This window comes from Dermacentor andersoni, chromosome 8, assembly GCF_023375885.2.
Source record: "Dermacentor andersoni chromosome 8, qqDerAnde1_hic_scaffold, whole genome shotgun sequence".
NCBI classification, from domain to species: Eukaryota; Metazoa; Arthropoda; class Arachnida; order Ixodida; family Ixodidae; genus Dermacentor; species Dermacentor andersoni.
This window is the reverse complement of record NC_092821.1, coordinates 92,865,628-92,887,531: the sequence shown is the minus strand read 5'-3', so window position 1 is coordinate 92,887,531 and position 21,904 is coordinate 92,865,628. Positions and strand designations below refer to the sequence as shown.

Sequence of the window (21,904 nt, the reverse complement as noted above, 5' to 3'; positions counted from 1 at the left end):
CCCCCTGACCCCCTCCTCCCTTTGAGCGATGCGCGCAGAGTGCGATGCGGACAAGTAAATTTATTAAAACTTTTAGGAGAATCTTTAAATAAATTTGGTCACTAAAGCAATATTTATTATGGAAGGGTAATGCTTATAAATACTTTATTATTTTTCAAAAATATAACTGATATTCTGCTCGAACGTGTAGTAGGCCATTGCGTGCCACGTTTTCTTGCACCATCGCACCTCTCATTTGGCAACATGGCGGCTGTTTCGGTCCGTTGCCATGGTGAGCGACGTGCGTTAGACGCTAGAAACTTGACAGCCCGTCGTCACAGCCTAGCAAAACAATTATCCACTGGCCCCCTGTTGCTCGAATGAAACGTGTGGAGCCCCCCGCTGCTTGCTCAGTAGCTTGCTGAAAGTTCTGGCTCGTCTCCTCCACCCCGAACTCGTATGTGTCATTTGACGCGCGACGCCAGTCGGCGGCGGCGCAGCGCTTGTCGCTTTGTACTCGGCAAACTACGATGCCGCTTTTGTAATTTTCGTTATGGTGGTCTGACTGAGAAAGTGCTTTCGGTTTCCCAGGCGTGACGTCGCTTCCTCAGGGCTGGCACCAAATGAACGGCCCGGTGAAGAATGACATCCCGAAGAAGCCCGCCGCCGCGCCCCGGACGCCGAAGTCCCCAGCGCCGGCACCAAAACAACCGAACTCGAGCGCAACAAAAACTCCGGCCGTGAACGGAAACCAATGGCCCAAAGAGTCGCGTACGTTTTTAACTGGCCGAGAGGAAACTTGTTTTATGTGAAAAACTTTCTGCGCAAATATTGCGACACGCTCGTCGCATGACCTCGGAATATTTGGGTGTAACATATGATTGAATGAAAGGGAAAAAATGACATCCACCCGTATGCCGTGTGGGTTCCCTTTGTAGTTTCTTGCTACATACGGGTGGATGTCAATTATTCCTTTCATGAACCTTCCTCCACCTTGCGGAATTCCGCAGAACTGATTTGCCAACTTGCTAAGTATGGACAGCTGGGCTAGTTGGTTGTGATTGGCATTAATTATGAAACATCGTTCCAGCGCACAATTGAACACAGACGAAAAGAGAAGGACTGCACGAACGCTGGACTTCAACTGAATTTCATTCACGGAAAACAGGGCTTTTGTACACAGGGGGGAGGGGGGGGGCGCTGCTAGTGCACAGGACCGCCCAAAAATATTTCCTTGGTCCAGCCGACATTCATCAGAGGCGTCGAAACCAAAATAAAAAAATATATATATATATATAAATGTAAGAAGGTGAAAAAAACTTTTTTTTTTTCCACATCACTGATGTACAATCTTGCTCATCTCCCGCCCTACCTATGTGACTATGTGAATGTGACGTTGGTGCTGTGTACAGTATTCCCCTCGCCTGTGGGAAATGCTACATTGGTCAAACCAGGCGCTGTCTAAATGAACACCTGCTAGAGCATCGCAGGAATGCTACTTCACTAAGTGGCGCTGGTCATTTAGCCAACCACATTTGCCGTTGCTCGCACAAGCCAGCATGCAAGGTGCTTTTCGAACAAACACGTGTGTTGCGCACATTTAGCATTCAGAAAAACCAGCAAATTTTTGAAGCCTTTTGTATCTCTAATTAAAACGATTACTGCGTCAGTGCTCCTTCTGTTGTGCTTGGGAAAAAAGAACTTGATTATCTCAGGGCAAACGTGTGTGTCGAATCGGCTAGGTAGGGCGGGAGATGAGCAAGATTGTACTCGAGTGATGTGAAAAAAAAGGGGGATTTTCCCCCTTCTCATCTTTTTACTTCTATATTTTTATTCTTCTCATTTTTTCTTTTGGTTTTGATGCCTCTGATGAACGTCACCTGGACCAAGGAAATATTTTTGGGTGGTCCTGTGCACTAGCAGCGGCCACCCCCCCTCTCCCGCTGTGTACATAAAGCCCCGTTTTCCGTGAATAAAATTCAATTGAAGTCCGGCGTTCTTGTTGTCCTTCTCTTCTCGTCCGTGTTCAATTGTGCACTGTAACAATGTTTCATATTGCCAACTTGATTGAAGTGCTCACCATTTAGCTGACTGTTTTGACACTGATATATGGTGTTAAAGCTTACAATAACACAGCTCCCTTGTCTATAGCCATGCGTTTATTCTTGAAATATATCAACAGGTGGAGAAACTCTCCCTTCATTATAAATTCATACTATAGTTGGTATCTTTATTGTTTATTTCTTTTTTCTTTTGCAACACTACAAACACACACAACATGAAAGTGGACTATGTGTCAATTAACACTTCATTAACGTACAGTGCTCACGTACTCGCGGTTTCTGCCCCGTACTCACATATGGGGTAGAAACCTGGAGGCTTATGAAAAGGGTTCTGCTTAAGTTGAGGACGACGCAAGCTATGGAAAGAAGAATGATAGGTGTAACATTAAGGGATAAGAAAAGAGCAGATTGGGTGAGGGAACAAACGCGAGTTAATGACATCTCAGTTGAAATCAAGAAAAAGAAATGGGCATGGGCAGGACATGTAATGAGCAGGGAAGATAACCAATGGTCATTAATGGTTACGGACTGGATTCCAAGGGACGGGAAGCGTAGCAAGGGGTGGCAGAAGGTTAGTGGGCGGGTGAGATTAGGAAGTTTTCAGGGACGACATGGCCACAATTAGTACATGACCGGGGTGGTTGGAGAAGTATGGGAGAGGCATTTGCCCTGCAGTGTGCGTAACCAGGCTGATGATGATGATGATGATGATGATGATGATGATGATAACGTACAGTAAGTTTAACTTTGGATTCGATTTTTCTTGAGCAACAGGAGTGTGTTTGTTTTCCATACACGTCATCTACGCAGGTGGGAGATCTCCGAATACTTCGGCACGAATGGCAACAGAAAAACTTCGCCAAGAAGCGGCGGCATTACAGAAAGTGAGAATGTATACTGTTTTTGGTACTCTCCTCCACCATGCAATGTGTTATAATATGTGTGGAAAAACTGCTGCAAAAGATGAGACACCTTCGAGAGTAAATGTTAGAAGTTTGTGCTGTCCTCTACCCTGTTCTGTTCTGTGTTTCGGTACCAACTGATTTGCAGTGGCTTACTGGCTATGCTTCTGTGCAAGAGGTCATGGGTTTGATTCCAGATTGGGAGAGCTACATTTCAAAGGGGGACAAAATGTAAAAGCATTCCTGTGCCTTGCATTGAGCGTATGGGAGGGTGCAACATCTTTTGGAATCTGCGAGCGGATGTCAAACTGCATTCTCGCGCCCTCTGATGAAGCAAGCACCTGGTGCCGAAACATGGCACCGCGCATGCGTGTCATTTTGTGCTCATGTCCGTGCCAATCTGTTCACTTATGGCCAGCCTGCGGTCAGAATCACAGTTAGCGAAAAAGAGCACACTGAGAGACCAGTTCTGTTTTGGCCATAGTCATGAAGGAACCGCAGGTGTCCAAAATTATTCCAGTGCTTCCCTATGGCACCTTTTACAGCTACATTGTTTCTTTGGGCCTTTCAGCCTCAGTCTTTCTCCATTGTTTCGAGCATTCTAGAAATGAACGGACTTTCCCCAGAGCTGACATAATGCAATATTGAAAGTCACATAAGTATCCTTACGTGATTTGGATGCAAAAGAATTATGACTTTTCTAATTAATTGGTTAAGTCCATGCTATGTGACATCGTACATTGTCACATGTCCTTCAAAACTCTACCTCAATCCACCTTGCTCTAATTTGTACCAACCTTAATCCACTATAATTCACCTTCATTCACTTCACTCCAACTTAATTCACTTTACTTCTCCTTAAGTCACCTTACTTTAACTTGTTCTAACTTTAATTTTGCATTTCTACTGACGTCATACAAGACACTCATGACATCACTGGTGATGATGATTTTCGGTACCACTCGTTGCCTGCAATGCTGGCTTTTCTACCTCCTGGGACATGTATTGCTTTCACATTAATAATCTGCCATGCCTTACACTAGGTTATGATAGCTTGTCGAAATAGTGGATTAAATCAGCGGCAGATGGTTGAGCTTTCTCACACAAATTACTTATTTTTTTGCCTTTACCCTCGACACCAAATAACATGTACAAGTGAGTGGGGTACAGAATAGAAAGTGTGAAACAGGGACATAAATGCATGAGGGTCAGCAGTACTATTCACTCACCTGAGCCACAACACTGGTATGTTGGTGTGACATAACGAATGTGCATGTTCTGGCTGGTCTCTTTCACAAAACGCTCTCAAAAACTCGCTAGGCTGAGTCCATGTTTCTTTTAGAGTGAAATATAATATTTGTTTCTGGATAACCTATCATTTAGTCTGCACACGCTTTTTAAAATTCATTGTGTCACGAGGTGCTAGCATTATTTTGTATCTTTCGTTGCTTGCTATAACTCGGCTCATGGTTAGGCTAACATTCCCTGGTAACCAGAAGTGTATTTTATCAATCCATATTGACTTATTATTCCTCTTTATAGCATTTCGTGAAGGCAGTGTTTCTCAGATGTTTAGCTGTGGTGCACTCGTTGGCCAAACAAATGTTATTCAGGATGACTGGTTACTTGGGGACCCAGAATGTATTCCTTATGAATGTGCCAGGCTGGCTTTCCCGCAATACACATTGCCTGCGATATGGTCGCTCCGCATTTAACAAATTCTGATTTATGCGCAGCTGGTGCATTGTTCTTACTTTTGTACATTCCTTCCCATCATATTTAAGAAATGAAATAAAGAACATTGCACCAGCTGCCCAGTAATTGCCGTTTTAACTGTGCTGGCCGCCATATTTTGTGCGGTCGTGCATTGTGGGGAATGTAACAAGCTTGGTGTTTTTCTAAATGCTCTATAAGGGATGTGGGAAAATCTGCAAGTGCTCTTCTCTACATATCTCGCTTGACCCACACAAAATGGTAGACATCGCCATAGAAGTGCAAATAAAGCACGAGCACCCAAGCTAGTATTGCTAGTCTTGCCGCACTCTCCTCCTCTCTACACTTTTGCTGTTTGCAATAAACCCTTGGTTTCAACAGGGCTTTGAGTAGCGGGCTCGCAACCACCTTGTGTAGGCCAGTCTAATAGTGCAGAAAAACCTACTCGCAGTGTTATGTAAATAGACTTTTAGTATAATGGTGCTCTTAAGCTGCAACAACTGTGCTTATTGTCATGCATATCGGTCCACAAAACTTGTTCACTGTTGTCCGATCTGCAAGCCCGCAACATCATTGAGGCCAGTGGTACATTTTCAGAGGGTAGCGCAGTTCCGTTCGGAAAACCAGGGACTCAAGGCAAAGGTGAAGCGCCTCGAGGAGGACTGTATGCGCAAGTCGAGGCAATTGGACAAGCTCGCACAGACAGCCAAGGTGAGGCCGTTACCCCTGGTCCTGTAAGCATTCTTCGAGGCAATCGGTTAAGTGCACCTGTCATGCTTACGTGCATCCTTAGCCTAATGTTATTATAGTATAGGACAAATGGTGTGAATGCAAACTAAGCGGTACACTTACAAGTGCACGTGCAAGTACCATTCTTAGTCCTTGTCTGCTCTAGCACTGTTTGACTGATAAGGACATTCCCCAATTAGTGCAGGATTCCCTGCTATAGGCATTCAGCACTTTTTTTTTTTGTAGAGTAGCCCCTTCTAGCTGCACATTGTGAAGTCATTAGAATGCAGTGGGCACTTCCATCAATTTTAGTGTGCATGCCAAATATTTACAAATGCAACAGCCAAAAGAAAGATGTAATCCTAGACCATGTTGCTGCCCTTGGCAAAACATGCTGGCCGTTAAGGGGATGAAACATTTTTAAAATAGTTTTGAGTGACATGCAACTTTTTATAATTCCCAGACTTCTAAAGGGCAGAAAAGCTGAAAGATAAGCATTATGATGAATATTGAGGGTCCCGTATGTGATGTCTGGCTTTTGTCAAAACCTTTTGTCTCTTTACAATGCAAGGACAAGGTGGCAGCTGCTCAGGAACAGAAGAAAGGAGATGTGAGTGCCCTTCTTATCTCACTTCTTTTTTCATTTGTCTGTGTTATCACTTGTGATATCACAGACAAATGCATGTTATCACATGCAAGTGCAAGAGTTGATACAATAGATAAACCTTGTAGCAGTATCGTTTGTGTTGCTTCTTTAAGGTGTATAACTGCCAAGTATTTCACTTTTGTCACTAACTTGTGAATTGTATAAGATAAAAATGCAGGCAACAGCGAGTATCACTGCTTGTAAAAGATTAGCCTTTGCTTGCTTCAATGGTGCAACAATAAATGAGTGTAACAGTACCTTTGTTCTTACTTTGTGTTGCTTTGGTGAACTGGACAGATGGAGATACCAATGAGTGCCAGATCTTTGTGTGGTGAATTGATTAAACTAGACATGCAAGCAGATTGCACTAAGTAAATCTATATGAATATTTCAAATTTCGTATTTGTTTTGAGAGAAACAGCAGCTGTCTCTCTCTTGCCTCTCTCTCATGCCTCTCTCTTACAAGGACTGCTAAAACCAAAAAGCTGTGCCCATATTTTTTTTTTTTTTAATTTGTACAGGATGCCTTGAAGCAAAAGTGTACCAGACTCGAAATGCAGCTAAAAGAAAAGGAAGACAAACTGAAGTAAGTTATTTGCATTTCTTTCGTGCTTTCTACGAGCTGTGAACTCGTGGTTCTTGTTCTAATTGTGGTAGCACCAATTGGGGTAATTGTGGTAGAAGCAGTGACGAATTTTATTTTATTGGCTAACATATGTTTATTGTCACTGATTAGAGTATAAGCCATCATGATGATAAGATCCAAAATCTGCTGCAGTTGAGCCTAGCTGTATGCTTCACACATTGACAGATTCACATTGCTTTCAAAACAATGCTGATTTTACTTTCAGGTGCAGCTTCTCTGCACTGTAACGAAGCTGTGAAGCTGCATCTAAAGGGACTGTCTTGGCACAGTTTGACTTTGTGCCGTAATTAGAAAAAAAAAACAACGGAAGAAATGAAATTTGGTGTGGGTTGTGCACGCGAGAATGCGGTCATGTGGCACTTCGCTCTTTCTCAGTTCTATCGTTCACTGGCGAGGGTCAGGCTGAAAGCTCTCAATAGGCTTCCTTAACTGATCTAGCACGTAGATCAGATTGCTTGGTGACCTATCTTGTGTGCACTTTTTACCGTGAAACAGCAAATGTTTGAGCCTGAATTCCACTGTGTTCTCAATGTCTAAACAACAGAAAACTTCAGGCCATCCAGAGACGCTCATCAGAGACAGCCACACCAGAGAAAATGCACCCTGCCAAAGCTCGGCTGACAAGCAGTCAGCCACGAGGTAAGTGTTTGAAAGGCCAAACAATGTTCTGGATGAATGAACAAATGCTGAGGTTTTACATGCCAAAACCACAATTTGATAATGAGGTACGTCATAGTGGGGGACTACAGATTTTGACCACCTGAGGATCTTTAACTTGCTGGCAGACAATCTGTAATCTTGAAGTTATATATATGGAAGAGTGAAATAATTAACAGTACTACTACCTTTTTGAATTATCATTTAAGCCAGCATTGGTCAGGTAAGCTAAATAGAGTTGTCAAACAATATGATAGAAAAATTTCTTTTTGTCTGTGCAGTTATGAGCATGTTTGGATGCATGAATAAAATTGTCTGCATAAATCAAGGTGATCTAGAACTACAGGAGCATGTGCTCATGTTCACTCCGGCAGCTGCACAGATTCATACTTGCAATTCAGGGGCGACTTGCACTGTTCTTTGACTGCTCCTCCCACTTTCCATTCCTTATTTTCATGGAGTTCTTGTTTCTAGGGCTTGGTTCCTCTATATGCTGTGTGTTGTGCATATTGTCGCTGTTTGGGCATGTTGGTAAGACATGACAAAACACTTTTAAGTACACAACTAGATGAGGACGGTGAAAGAAGATGGGAGACACATGAGCACTAACTTGCATGTCTCACTTGGTATGCCGCTACCCTTTCGTCTGCTCGACTTTTGCGTCTGTGCTCGACCCCCTGTGGTAGCCGAGTGATGATGATGATGATGATGATGATTATGATTTATGAATATATTGGTGCAAGGGCCAGATATGGTCAAAGAGCGCCAAGAGTGGGTGCAATGTTATGCTGTGAGCACAGTCTCAGCTGGAGGGCCACATTTCAATGTGGGCAAAATGCAAAAATGCTCGTGTACTTAAGTTTAGGCGCATGTTAAAAAACTCTGGGTGGTGAGAATTAATCCAGAATTCCAGAATCCCTTGACTACAGCGGGCGTCATAACCTGATTGTTGTTGCGGTACTTAATACCCAATAATTTAATTACAAATCTTTATCTGCATTGCAGGGTCGAGCGCTGAGCTCGTGAAACTTCGTGAGCAGATGGATCGTATCAGCCAAGAGAACCGCCGGCTGGGTTTCCAGCTGAAGGAAAAAGAGTGAGAGCGCAGTTGTTGGATAACAAAATGCTCATATCTGGAGATGAGGTTCAGTCACTCGTGTGTTTAGTATGCCATTTGTGCAAGAACTGTTGAGACGGTGAAATGCTTAAGTGTCTAAACAATGCATTGTCTGGCACTTAATACTGCGTTTGAATGAATACAGTCAAACCTGTTCATAATGTTGACATGTGTACTTGTTTATCTTTTTCCGGTGACTGCTTTTCACCAACTAACAAATGTTAAACGTTGTTGTTTGGTGCAGGGCATGCCTGCATGTATTAGAACATTCTCGATTCTTTTAACCAATTTTATCTGTTGTCGCCAAACCTTCTGTAATCAGATTGCGTGCGTGATGCAAATAGTGTCTAAATTCTAGAACTTGGTACACACCAGCGATTATGCTGGAACCTGCATGAGTCAGTATATATAGGTGATGTGTCTGACTCATAAATCGGATTTTGATGACTGATGAGTGTGCTGGCCGCTATTATTGCTCTTAGTGTTACTTGCTTTGCTGGGTACAGGCTCACCCAATGAACAGTTAGTTCCGTGACTTGAGGTGTGCTGCTGTGGTTGTACACCGTCACTACGACATGACAATATGCACCTTCATTATGTACATTATTCATTATAAGCATATACAGTAGAACCTCGTTCGTACGTTTTGTGAAAAACCACGAGAAAAAACGTACTAACCGGGAAAGCGTATGATCCGAAGTAACCAAAAAAAAATTTTACAGACTCAAGTATTGATGACATCTACATAATGCAAAGCATAGCGCGCATCGTCGCGGCACGAGACGCCGATGCTCGTTGAGCTGGTGTGCGTGTTCCGCCGGCCTGAGATGTGTTCCATTGTTTTCCTGTTGCACGGTGTTTTACTAGGGCGACGGGAAACGACAAAATCGAGCCGGTGGGCGACACCAGATGCCGTCGAAGCGAAATGTGATGCCCACATCGTGCCTCCTGTAGCGGGGAACGGCAGCATGTTTCGGTTATTGCCTACTAAAAGCGTGCAGCACGCTACCAATGGCATTATGTATAGGCAACATGTGCTGTAAAACAGATAGGTGAAGATGCTTATTGCAATAGGTTTGGCGGCGATAGCTGTGAATGCGGCATGCAACTACCGGGGCAGAGATTTGCTGCTACCAGAATAAGAAACTGCGCACCGTCGTTTTCATGTGGGACGGGCAGCTATATACAGTTCTCAATCGCACTCTGCAGCATAGAACGGCGCGGCGTGTTTCGGTTATCGCCTATTAAAAGCGTACGCTACACTTCCGACGGCACTAAAAATTAAAAAAAAAAACTATGGGGTTTTATGTGCCAAAATCACGATCTGATTATGAGGCACGCTGTAGTTGGGAACTTTGGAAATTTGGACCATCTGGGGTTCTTTAACGTGCACCTAAATGTAAGTACACGCGTGTTTTCGCATTTTACTCCCATCGAAATGTGGCCGCCATGGCCGGGATTCTGATGGCACCACGTGCTGTGAAACAGATAGGTGAAGATGCTTATTGCAATAGGATTGGCAGTGATAGCTGTGAATGCCGCGTGCGACGATCCCAGAGATTTACTGGTATCGAAATGAGAAACTGAGTGTGCGCCAGCGTTTTCACGTGAGACGGGCAGGCGAGTATTGTGGGGGAAGATGCCGCCGGGCGGGCAGGTATATATGTTGTTCTCGATTGAGTGCACCTCGCACATTTTCTTGTTTACATGGAATCTAGCAGCTGGAAAACGCATCATGCGATCGCAGTTTGTCAACGTTGGCAACATACCGAACGTTGGTGCTGAAAAATTTTGTTTTCCAGAAACATATGAACCGATCAAAAATGAGTGTAACTCTATTGGGCCATTTTTTGTATTCTCAATTGCAAACATTGGCGCCAGGAAAACATACGTAATGGGAACGTATCAATGAGGTTTTACTGTATTTGTCACATGCCGATGTCAGCAGTTGAAATAAATAAGTTGATGATATGATGGTGATGATGATCCAAGTTCATTGTATTGAGATTTGACTCTATAAGCAAGGGTACCTTTAATGACTGAGTAGAAGTTAATATCACAATTACAAAGTGAACCATGAGTGTGTTACGCATCTGTTTGGGCAATGGGCCGTGCGTTAACGCCCCACGACATGCGCTTGGCGCCAATGTCAGCTTGCGTCTGATTGTGGAAAAAGCTTCTGGAAACGAACCAATTCATGCAATAAAGTTTTCTGCCTCTCCTCTGCTTGAGTCGGTACACGGGATAGACACGCCAGTGATCAGGTTTGTACCTGCCAGATATTGGCATACATGCGTGGAAGGTTGATGGAGGTGGGGACAAGTTGTGTGTCCACTTAAACATGAACAAAAGCGGAATCTCACTTCATCCACAATCGTGTGTCGGTACAATGGCAGTATGGCCTATCCTGGCCACTAGCCAGCATGTATTCGTGGTGTGCCCTGCACATGTTTGCGCTAATGGTCACTGTTTTAAATACAGTAAATGTACAAAATAGTCCCCGTTTCCTTTTCTTCTCACTCAATACTTTCTCCTATTCTATTCCCTTTTCACTTCATCCACCAGTGCTGGTCGTTGTTCTGGTGACAGCCATCGCCAGTGGTGGTGGCCAGCAGAATTCTCCTGTTCCTTTCTTTCTTTTCAAAAAACGCAAACAAGAGTTGCTTGAGATAAAGGTTGTTTCCTCCCCATTAAGATGAGAGCTGATGTCAACGCTGGCATGCATCTGTAGTTCCCACTATGGCGCGATGCTGAAAGGTCCTAATAGAAGCACAATACACTGCATCAACGAGCAATATGCATGTGGTCCAAGGTTTCTGTACTTGCGTACTGATACTTTGGGGACATGCATTGCTGTGGTGCATTGCACGCTTGGACCTGCGAAGCCCTTCCTTCTGTAGTTGTAGCAGTGCATCCACTCTTTGTTGCTGCATCAAGTTGCGCACTTGCTTTTTGAAAATCTACACTTCCTGCCATTGACAGGATGGCCTTATGGCAAAGCCGAGTAGCCTGGTAACCAGGCGTGCCGCATTTTAGAAGCATGAATTATTGCTATTGCAATACATAGTATAATCTGCATAGCAGTGGCAGGAATTACGTGCCCTGAAATAGATGTCTTGGTAATGCTTCAGAATTTCAGCAGAAATATATCTTCCGTTTGATAGCCACTTCGAGCGATCCTGCTGCTAGTATTTTTTTCAGCAGCAAAAGTCAGAAACTGAAGTTGTAAATCTTAAGTTATGCTACACGCATACACACTACACAAATGTTTTGCAAGCATTTTGAGTGACAGTGCATGTGTAGTTCTCTCTTCAAGCACACACATACATTCCATACCTAGCAGCCATGCACACAGCATTTTTGCTGATGTAATCATTCTCGCTCTACCCATCCTGCACGGCCAGGTTTGCAGCAGTCTCGAGCCTAATTTCTGCGTTATTCGTGCCTAACCTTACTTCAAACTCGTGCCATGGACGAACCAAGCAGCAATGTTGCTCATCCACTGGAGGTGCTTGTGAAATTTGTAATCTGCAATTCATGCCTTACCTGTTTTGTTAATAACAATTTAAAAAGAAACTGCACCAACGCTGTCATGCTGTCCCGATATCGAAGGGGCGTGCATGATTGTCCAGAGATGTGCAGTGTGTTAGGCTGCAAAAGCGAAGGACGCCAAGTGTGGGCGCACTGTCGCAGACTGCTCAGTGCATTCTGTTGGAGCCAGGGGAAGTGTTCTGTCTTTTGCTGCTGGCACGACCATTGTACACACACGCAATTAGCACGCCTGCTGAGAAGCTGCGTGCATACCGCACTGGTGGTGGCCACACTGGCCCCAGCAGAATGGACAGTAGATGTCAAGCTCAGTCTATCTGAATTCTTTCTTTGAGTGCTGACTAGTACTAACGGTGTTCCATCAGTCGTTCTTTTTTTTTTTTAATGCCTCCCCCTTATTACTACTGTGACATCAGGAGCGCTACTCTCGATCAATAATTTTTCATTTCTGGCCGATTGGTTAAATCAGTAGATACAGATGTGGTAGCAGGAATTTACGGGCATGCACCTTTTCTGTCCGTGGTATTCTTTTGCAGCGCATTGCGTTGTCTGCTTCACCTGTCCCGTCACTAGCACTGTTTCGCCATAATGAATCGGCTAACCTAACTCAGAACCACTGTGTGGTACTTTTTTGCTGCCCACTTACCAAGTGCACTGGAAGGGCAAGTAGCGGAAGTTTAATATGTTGCCATACCCCTGATATTTATGAGCAAGATTCAGAACTGAGGGGCTGAATTTTTTTGTTAGTGATCACCATATGAAGCAAAGGAAAGCATAAGAGAAATTAACTACATTTTTTTTCAGATTGAAATGTGAACATAAGGAAAATAAAAGTGGCAGAAATGGCCAGTGGGAGTTGAGCCCACCCAGGCTTACGGTCCAGGGCTAGGCTTAAGTACACCACACACAAGTGCATAACAAAGGAAGATGGGGAAACAGCCACCACCATAGCTCAATTGGTAAAGCATTCAGTGCATCATGCAATGGTTGCAAGCTTGGCTCCCAGTGGCTGCGAGTTGCTTCCCATGCTTTCCTCTGCTTCATTGTCTGGTGGCTTCATATGGCTCGGGTATGTATCATATGGTATCCCATGGTAGGTCATGTAATACTAAAAGTACTACTTCTAGTACTGATTAATAAGGAGTTCAGCCACCACTTTTGTTGGTTGTTGTCTTTCAGACAGGAAATTCGCCGACTGAAGTCCCAGCTGCAGCCGGCGGCACCGACAAAAACACCCGTGAAGACGCCGACAAGGACACCGACGCCTGGCCGTGGCAGTGGCCAGAGACCAGCCAGTTCATGCCGAGCCGGGTCAGCTGCCACAGAGCCGCGCAAGAATGTTGCCACAGCCAAACGCTCAAACACCTTCAGTGTCACCCGGGGCCCCCCGCAGCCAGACGACAGAACAGACACGTCGGAAATTTCAGTTGAGCCAAGATCAACACCCCCGAACAGCGTAAGTGACATTTGATGGTGATTGACAGAGAAAGAGTTTCTGATCAGTCTGATAGATATGCAACAGTTTCAGTGTACTCGTAATACCCAAATTTTCGTTAACTTGCCAAGGCTAATTGTGTTGCATAAGTGTAATACAGATGCTGAGATGTTGTTCACTATGGACATTGTAAAGAAAGAAAAATTCTAGCAGAGCCATTTTACGATGAATGTCGAAGTTAATTCGATTAGCATAGCAGCAGTGTAGTGACTCAACATATTGCCGCCACCAAAACGCATCATGTATGACGCGTGTATGTAGCTAGGTCCCTCTCTAAACATGCTGCTAAGTCTAGTGGCACCACTGCGAAATCTGCACTTGATGCCTGTGTGAACGTACATGTTGTTCGGGGTAAATTTGACACTTGTATGCGACATGTGAAAAGAGGTCATAACTTCAGCAAAACAAAGCTGAAGAGATGGCAAAGTGAAATCATTCAAACAAAGCCACACTTATCACCTACGAACGCTTTGAGGCAGCTTCAGAATCTCGCACGTGCGACCTTCGCAGTGGCTTGAGGAAGAACCGCAGAAGCCACCCGATCCACCCACATGCCTATTCACATTGAGCCAGAGTCCTTGTGGGGGCATTTCTTTCCCTTCATTGGAGACGCATCCAAACGCGACCACACTGTGGGGAAATTTGCTACTCATGAAATTCGAAACATAGAACGTCTTTAGTTATGGGTTCGTTGTCTCTATTGCAACCTTGCATTTCATGTCACATTGCTTTTATGGTGTTCAAGGCACTATGAGCAACTGTCTTAACTATTTGGCTGCCCTGCATGAATCACTATGATGCAGGTAAGTTTTTTACAATATTTTGGTGGCTTCCTCGCATCCAGTGCAGTTCCCTTTGATTTGATAGGTTTATCAGATGCAAAACATAAAAATTATATGGGAACTAAAGCAACATATATTGACACGGAACATTTCTATCTAATTATACTATTGTGTCAGGGAATGGGATTGTTAGATCCCTCGGTTTCATTATCAGACTTTGCCTCAAAAATAAAAAATATCATCTGTTAACGCTAAACACTCTCAGCCCTAAAGGCATTTCGCCATCATTGGAAGCACGTTAGTGGCCGAGTGCTCACAACAAAGCGTTTTCAGGTTTACTGTTACCTGCCTGGGTACCACTCCATTCCGTGTATAACTTTTGCTGTTTGTTACTTTTTGTTATCCGAGGTTGAAAATGTGTGCTTCGTATATTATTTCTATTATAAGTGTGTACACATTATAAGCGTTATGAGTGTGTTCGTAGAAGTTCAGCTTGGCATTAATTCCTAATTATCATTAAGGAAATTTATTGTGTATAACTTTCGCTCTTATACCTTTGTGATGAGTGTCACTGCATTAGATTCCCGTTTCTGTTTTGCCATGTGGTGCTGGTGTATTAATATACCTGCACATACAATCTGTACGCCCACCTGCTATGGTCTTGGAAAGAGACTGGCAGTATTGAAAAATAAATAAATAAATGATCCCCGACGCCCGGTATGTTCAGACATTTTTTTTTTTTTCAATATGCACTGAATATATTTTAAGGAATTTTTTTTTTTATTATTGAAAAGCGGCACATACACCCAGTGGCTTATACTCCATTACTGAAGTTGGTCCGACGGTTAAACCAGCTGTCTCACCAGTTGGGGTCACCAGTTTGACCAAACCCTGTTCCCTCAGCGCAGTAGTCCAATGCTCTACCCATCAGACCCTGGACTATCCAGTGACCCAAGTTGGCAGGAGAACAGTTAGAGACCCAGACAGATAGATAGGTGCAAAGTCCCCTAAGTGTGCATGACGTTCCCAAACAATAATAACTGCATAAAATAAAAGCTCTCTGAATTGGAAAGTGCACAGCAGACAACACAGATGCAGAAATGGAGATTAGGCACAAACAAAGAGGCATACAAAAAAGGACAGAGAAAACTTATTGTTGGGATAGTCGACTTGTCATGGCTTGCTAACGGCAACACACAACACAAAGGAGGCTTGTTCTTTAGTGATAGTGACAGACAGCTAGTGACAAGACAGTGACAAACAGCCTTATTTGTGATCTTTTCTGTATATATGTCTGTTCCCGTATAATGTTTGCTTTTACAAGTGACACTTTGCATTATTTGGTTTTTGCTCAAACCACAAGGGTCTGGAATGTTTTTCCGCCTGCAAATTTTTACAGTGTGTAGTGATGATTTTTAGTGTGCTTATCTTTGAGTGTCAATTAATGTTACATATTATAAGATGTGTATCCCCTACTGTAATGCCACTAAAAGTAAAGCTGTAGGTGAATAAATAAGTAAACATTAATTAGGTAACATATGAACAATGTGGTTGGTTGGCTGTTCCCAGGTGCTATAGCTCAACCCACTATGGGGCTATAAACGGGCAAAAGGCTCTGTATTCATGCATTTTTCTTGTGTCCCTGCATTGTCTGCACCTCTGCTTTACGATGATGACTTTGAACTTGCTTCTCACCTCAACTTTCAGCGTTGTTAAAGCTTTCTGGAGCTCACAGATGGCGACACTTTTCATCCACTATAGTCTGTGTGTTTAAAGTCAACGGGCCATACAACTAAGCTGTAATCTGTGAAACAGAAAATTTTAAAAAAAGATCCTTCATTCTCTGTGGCCAGCTCACATTGCGAGCATGTGCCATGTTTGAAGTAAGAAGAAGAGGAAGAAGTTAGTCTGCAAGCATAATTGTGCAGCTAGAATGTCAGCGAAGGTAACTGACAATCTCATGCAATTTCTTAACTCTTTTTGAATTTGTACCTTCTGTTTGTTCTTACATCTTGTGGGAGCGAATGCATAGATAATCTTGAGCATTCGTGTCATTCTGTGATGTGCTAGTGTTTGCATGACGTCTCGTACAGTGCTTCTGTTTACATCACGGATGTATTTGCACACGTACCATACTCCTGTTTACATACACTGAAGTTTATGGCCCTGATTGGTAAATCTTTCTTATTACCTATATGGCTCCCAACAAGCATAAAGCTAGATGAGATGTTTCTGATTAGGATAAGTGCAGTATAATGACTCATACGCACCTACAAGCGACATGGACGAACACATGTCCAGGATAGAGTGTGCAGACATTCAAGAACGTATAAGAAATGGGCACTTCTTTAACCTATTGTGAATTAGCAAATGCAAATGGTTGTTAAGTCAGAGAACGCCTTTTCTTAATGTGTCAGCATAAATTTAATACGCAAATGAGAGAACAGACAAGCATGCATTTCAATTTTTGCAGAAGCCGCAGCAAACACTGCCAAGCAGCAGCAGGGAAGTGCCGGCACCCGCTGCAGCAGTAGCCACATCCAAACCGACTGCCACAGTCAAGCCAGCCGCATCCAGTCAGTTAATGGACCCGAAGGTTGAACAGGTCCGGCGCCACCATGCTGCGAAGAAGATTCAGCGGGTGTGGCGGCAGCACAAACGGGTACGCGATGCCCCTTTGTAAATTGGGATTGCAACCTGGTCTTCTGTTTGACGGAAACCCACGCGGTGGGGAACGCGCATGATCGAAATGTGATGTGCGCCAATGTTTGGGGCTTCCAGGACGTCAGAATCTGTCTGCTTCCACAAAGCGATTCTTACACTAGAACAGTTTGTATGTGCAGCTACAAACCGATTGTGGTGTTAAGCACGTTATCAGCAAGGGCAAACAGCCAACAGCTGTTGCGTTTAAAAAGCTCAGAGTTCAGTGCCTGTGTTTTATTTTCATTTTAAGAAATTTTGGTAGAGTGCATGTTTCATGTAAATTAAAATTGCAGCAGATTGATCTCTATTGATAGTTTACAGGCCCAGCCTCTGCAACCTTTGGAGTAGTGCTATTGCCTATTGAAGTTTGATGTGATAGCGGAACTTTTTGTAATTTGCTACACAGTGAATGTTTTATTGTGACCTAAACAATTCTGTTTGTTACATGTCTGCCAGCACCAGTTTCATGTGACTGCGTAAAGGCTGGCTGCAGTAAAGTTTTGCTTTGGCTGAATTGGTTACAAGGGAGTACTAGTACTATATTTTGATGAAATAATCTTGGAAAAGCTGCAGGGCTGTTCAGTCCGTAATTCTTTATTAACAAGCTTCGTTGGTGATCAGCCGAGCGTGACGCAAATTCCAACATCACTTCAGAGATATTTCTGCCCACTGCAGGCACTACTACATCATTGTACTTAGTCATTGTACTTAGTACCAGTACTTAGTCTGCACTGGTTCTCAAGTATTCTGGGTTCTGTGTCATTTATAGTGAGTGTAAGTGGCAGTGTTTTAGTGTTAGGATCAAAAATGTCCATTTTCATGATGCACCTACTCAAATTTCAAACGTGACATTTTGCAAGGAAGCCGCTTTATACATAAACCATCTGGAACTAGGCTTTATGTATGCTATGAAAATGTTGAGATTCTCAAAATGTAAACACAATGTTGTCGGCCTTGTTTGTCTACAAAAGGCTGCAACCTGCATCCGGGAAGTTTCTTCAACTGCTCAAGTGCATTGCTAAAGTTTCAAGATTGTTGACACCATGCTGCTGTTTCATCCATTTATAAAGTGCCGCTACTATTTTTAGAAATCTTGGTCAAGTTACGTGAAATTCTTTGCAGGGGTTGTATTTGGTGGGCACACATCATGATATGCAGCTTAGTTGTTCTACCCTTCTTTTTGTTGACACTTATTACACCTTTTCGCAGAATTACTGTGACAGTCTTTGTGACTTATGTTGTGCAAGATGTGTCATTTCAGTCAACGCCATCTTTTGTCAAATCATGCTTTCATTGATTCTGCCCGTCTTTTTCTATGTGGCTTGTCTTTTTATTGTGGTAATATTTGCCACACTAACAAGGACTGTAGGTTCAGTAAGTTTTCTAAGAGACCGCTTCTTTTCCATCCAGCGGGCCAGCCTGGCATCTGCAAGCCACTCTGAAGTCTCTGGGCTCTCTGAGGGCTCTCATCTATCGCAAGGCTCCCAGGTGCCGTCAAAGGCAAAGCTGAAGGAGCACAAATAGAACATCTGGAGCTGCTCAGAAACTCAGTGTAAAGAAACGGGGGAACAAAAAAAACAAAACATCTTTTTTTTTCATTCCATGATGCACATTTGGTACATGCTGGAACGTACAAGTTCTGTCGTTGTGTCACGGCAGGGAACGCCACAAAGTTCGGCGTGATGCGCTCTCGCAGCAGCCTCTCTGTGAACTTTGCCAATGCATTTGCGTTCTGCCCACGAGTCTGTGTAACAGTGTCCACAGCAGCTGATTACTATTTTGAGATGTGTATGTTGAGAGCATGTGGTCGTTCTCGGTTCTGTATTGTGTTGAACAAAGTGCGAAGGAACGGTATTACAAAAGCCTCGATGGACATAGCACTGCTGATGATTACGCGTCATATTTTTGCTGGCAGAAACTGTGCCGCGAATTTACACAGAAAGCAGTCTTGCAAGATGAGCACAGATTTTGTCTTCATGTGTGGCTTCTTGGCAATGGGATCGGTCTTGCTGTGAAGCCATACCAGAGTGCAGTATATTTACATACAAATGTGCTATGCATTGCCGTGAAGCCACTACAGCGCTTCAAGAGCAGCAGTGGCAGTGATAACGACAGAATAAATTAGTTCTGCACTGAAACATGCAAAACTGATGGTCGAGCTTTGCTTTACACTGACTCTATGCCAGGTAACCTTTAAGACGGATGCTGCAGGCAGTTGTTTGGGCAGGTTATATGGGGCATGAATTGCATTCTGCCTTCCCCTTTTCTGAGAGCAGTGATGGATGTATGGATATTAACACTTCTGGGTGAACTGGGAGAGGACGGAACAAGAAAGGAAAGTAAGAGGAGCATAGCAGTTTCCTTTCCTGTCCCATCCTCACGCAGTTCACCCACAGTATGCACCAACGAGCCCAGCAAAAAACCCTTCTTCAGGATATTACACATCTGCATGTTGTACAAATGAAAGCACGGAATTTCAGAATTGTCTAAAATGAATTAGCATTCAGGAAGGTCAACACTAACACAAGCTACGATTTATTCATAGGAAGAAATTTTGCGAGATGCCAATGCAGCTAACAGAAAAAGTTACCTGCCAACATTTGTTAAAGGGTATCTGCTTTCTTTTATTGTTTTGTAGGCATAGTGGGATTTGCAACATGTGGCACCACGGAACGTAGGTGTCGTATGTTACACATCTTGCATGTTCGCTTTAATGTGCGCTTTGTACCAGTAATGAAATGTTGGCGCCTTCAATGGGATTAGAAAGGCCACAAGACTGTGAAGTTGAAGCAAGCTTGTTACTTGTTGATGCTGTGCACATAACTATTGATAAGAAACAGAAGCTGGGGTACTCCAGCTTTCCTTTTTCTTTATTTCGTTGCAATTCAAAATACTCGCATTTCTTTGTTGGTGGTGTAGCGTAGCTCATATTATCACAATGTTCCCATAGAAACTCCCATTTCAAAGAACCTCACTACTTAGTTTTTACGCGAGCATAGTATTGTTGCTTGCATGTAGTCCAGTATGTTAAGTATGTGCTCATGTATGTTTTGTAGTAAACAATGCAATACTCGTTTGTACCATCACTGACAATTTTAAGAAAGAGTTTGTGTTTTTTAGGCAATTAATTTTTTTTCAATTATGCCTATTTGGTAAAACCGTGTCAATTACTTTGGAACATGTTCAGGTTTTGTCTTGCATCAGAAGTACAGGCTTCAGGCATTTTTTTTAACGACCTTTGATTACGTTTTCACATCTGCCTTTAAAGGGGCTCTGCAACAAATTTTGTCAAAGATGTCTAATATTTGATAAAAAAGGGAATATAACCTTGGTGAACCTTTTTAAACAAAAAAGCACTTAAATGCACCTCAAATGAGTGGAATTTTCAATTCAAATGCTGCCCCTGTAACACAGCCTTCTCCCTGCACTTGGGATTCCTACTGTACCGAAGTATGTCTAGATTGCTCCATGCATAATTCGCTTGAGCTTTAGTATCAGCGCGACTTCCATGATCAGTCCGACCTGCTGCTAAACCTCAGAAGCCATGGTGTCATTCTTCACCACTACGTGGTGCGATTGTCTTGTCAGTTATGACATTTAATTTCCTACTTTTGCCAGAGGCACAGCTTTGTCGCAATGTATAAAGAAACCCAGCCAATGGCAATCTTGCTTATTGCTGTGTCGCAGCAAACATGAAAAGTGAATCCAGAAGTTCACAAAAGAGCAAGCGGTCCCGAGTGAAATTGCAAGCCCTGTGCTGGGTGCGCAGGAGTAAATTTGGCTTAGATGTTCATCAAGGCATTGTCAATAGGCAGGATTGCCCTTTGCACTTGCGAAGCATTGCAGAGCTCCCGCAATAGCCAAAAGTGTGTTTTATTAGGCCTTTATAATTTTCAGGTGTTTCTCCAGGCAGCACATTTTCATAACTAGCGACAGCTCTTTTCAATTTCGAAGCACAAAAGTGTGCCTTACACTTCTGTTCGAAAAAAAAAGGGGGGGGGGGGGGATGTCACATTCCATGTTTTGACCTTTCCATACAGGCTACTCTAACTTGAACAGACTCTAACACAAGTCTAGGCAACTACTATATGATTTACAAGTGAGGCTTGTGAAATTTTCTTTCATCTTGCTGAAATATGCATGAAGAGGTGTATCGTGGCTTGTAAATGGCATTTAAACGAACAGCTGTTTGTTGCTGTTGGCCCTACCCATTTGTCAAGTGAATGCTACTGTGAATGCCAGATGTGAAGGATTTTTTTTCCTGTCTTCTCAGTTTCTGAAATTTTAAACTAATTGGCTACACCGTCACTAGGTTGGCATACCAATAGCCAAAAGAAGTTGGCTTAGCAGTACAGTCGGTGAATTCATCTGCTACTAGGGCATTAAATGGTGGGTTAATTACCATATTTTCTTTTATGGGACACGGTGCATTTTGCCAGTGACATCATAGCTTATGTTTGCAATTTGAAATGTCAACCTACAAAAGCGTCATCAATTATGAAATTGTATGTATACCTTGTTTGCTTTGCTCAAAAAGTAGGGCAGTGTACCATGTGTTGTCTGTGCAAAAATAAAACCCATTGCACCGTACTGCTTGCATTTTACCTATCGTAGCGACAAGTGGGCAAGTGTGGGAACAGTTGCGTGCAATGCTGGGCAAGGCACATTGCTCTGACCCCTCCAATGCATTTCTGCTTGCATAGACATTTAGAACTGCTGCTCTGTCCAGGTTGCTATGCTGTGTTGTGCTGCTGGGCATGGCGAGGTTGCCTGTTCAAGTCCTGGCTATGGCAGCTACGTTCTGATAGAGGTGGAATGCAAAAACATCTGTGGGTACTAAGTAAATTTATCTAGATTTCACACAGCAGCTGTCACTTGAGGTTAAAGCGAATCAATGAAGTGAGTCCTTTCAGAATGCCTCGT

The 21,904-nt window shown here is 43.3% G+C and overlaps 1 protein-coding gene across 1 annotated transcript; it reads left to right on the top strand.

Annotated features, from left to right (window-relative positions):
- Positions 1-245: 245 nt before the first annotated feature.
- LOC126529345 (uncharacterized) lies at positions 246-21,571 on the top strand. The gene is made up of 11 exons (XM_050176948.3): positions 246-436; positions 571-750; positions 2,853-2,926; positions 5,255-5,368; positions 5,958-5,996; positions 6,554-6,618; positions 7,223-7,317; positions 8,341-8,431; positions 13,181-13,457; positions 16,752-16,940; positions 18,392-21,571. Exons 2-11 carry the CDS (start codon positions 603-605, stop codon positions 18,503-18,505), a joined length of 1,206 nt encoding a protein of 401 aa, XP_050032905.2. The 5' UTR covers positions 246-436; positions 571-602; the 3' UTR covers positions 18,506-21,571.
- Positions 21,572-21,904: the final 333 nt, after the last annotated feature.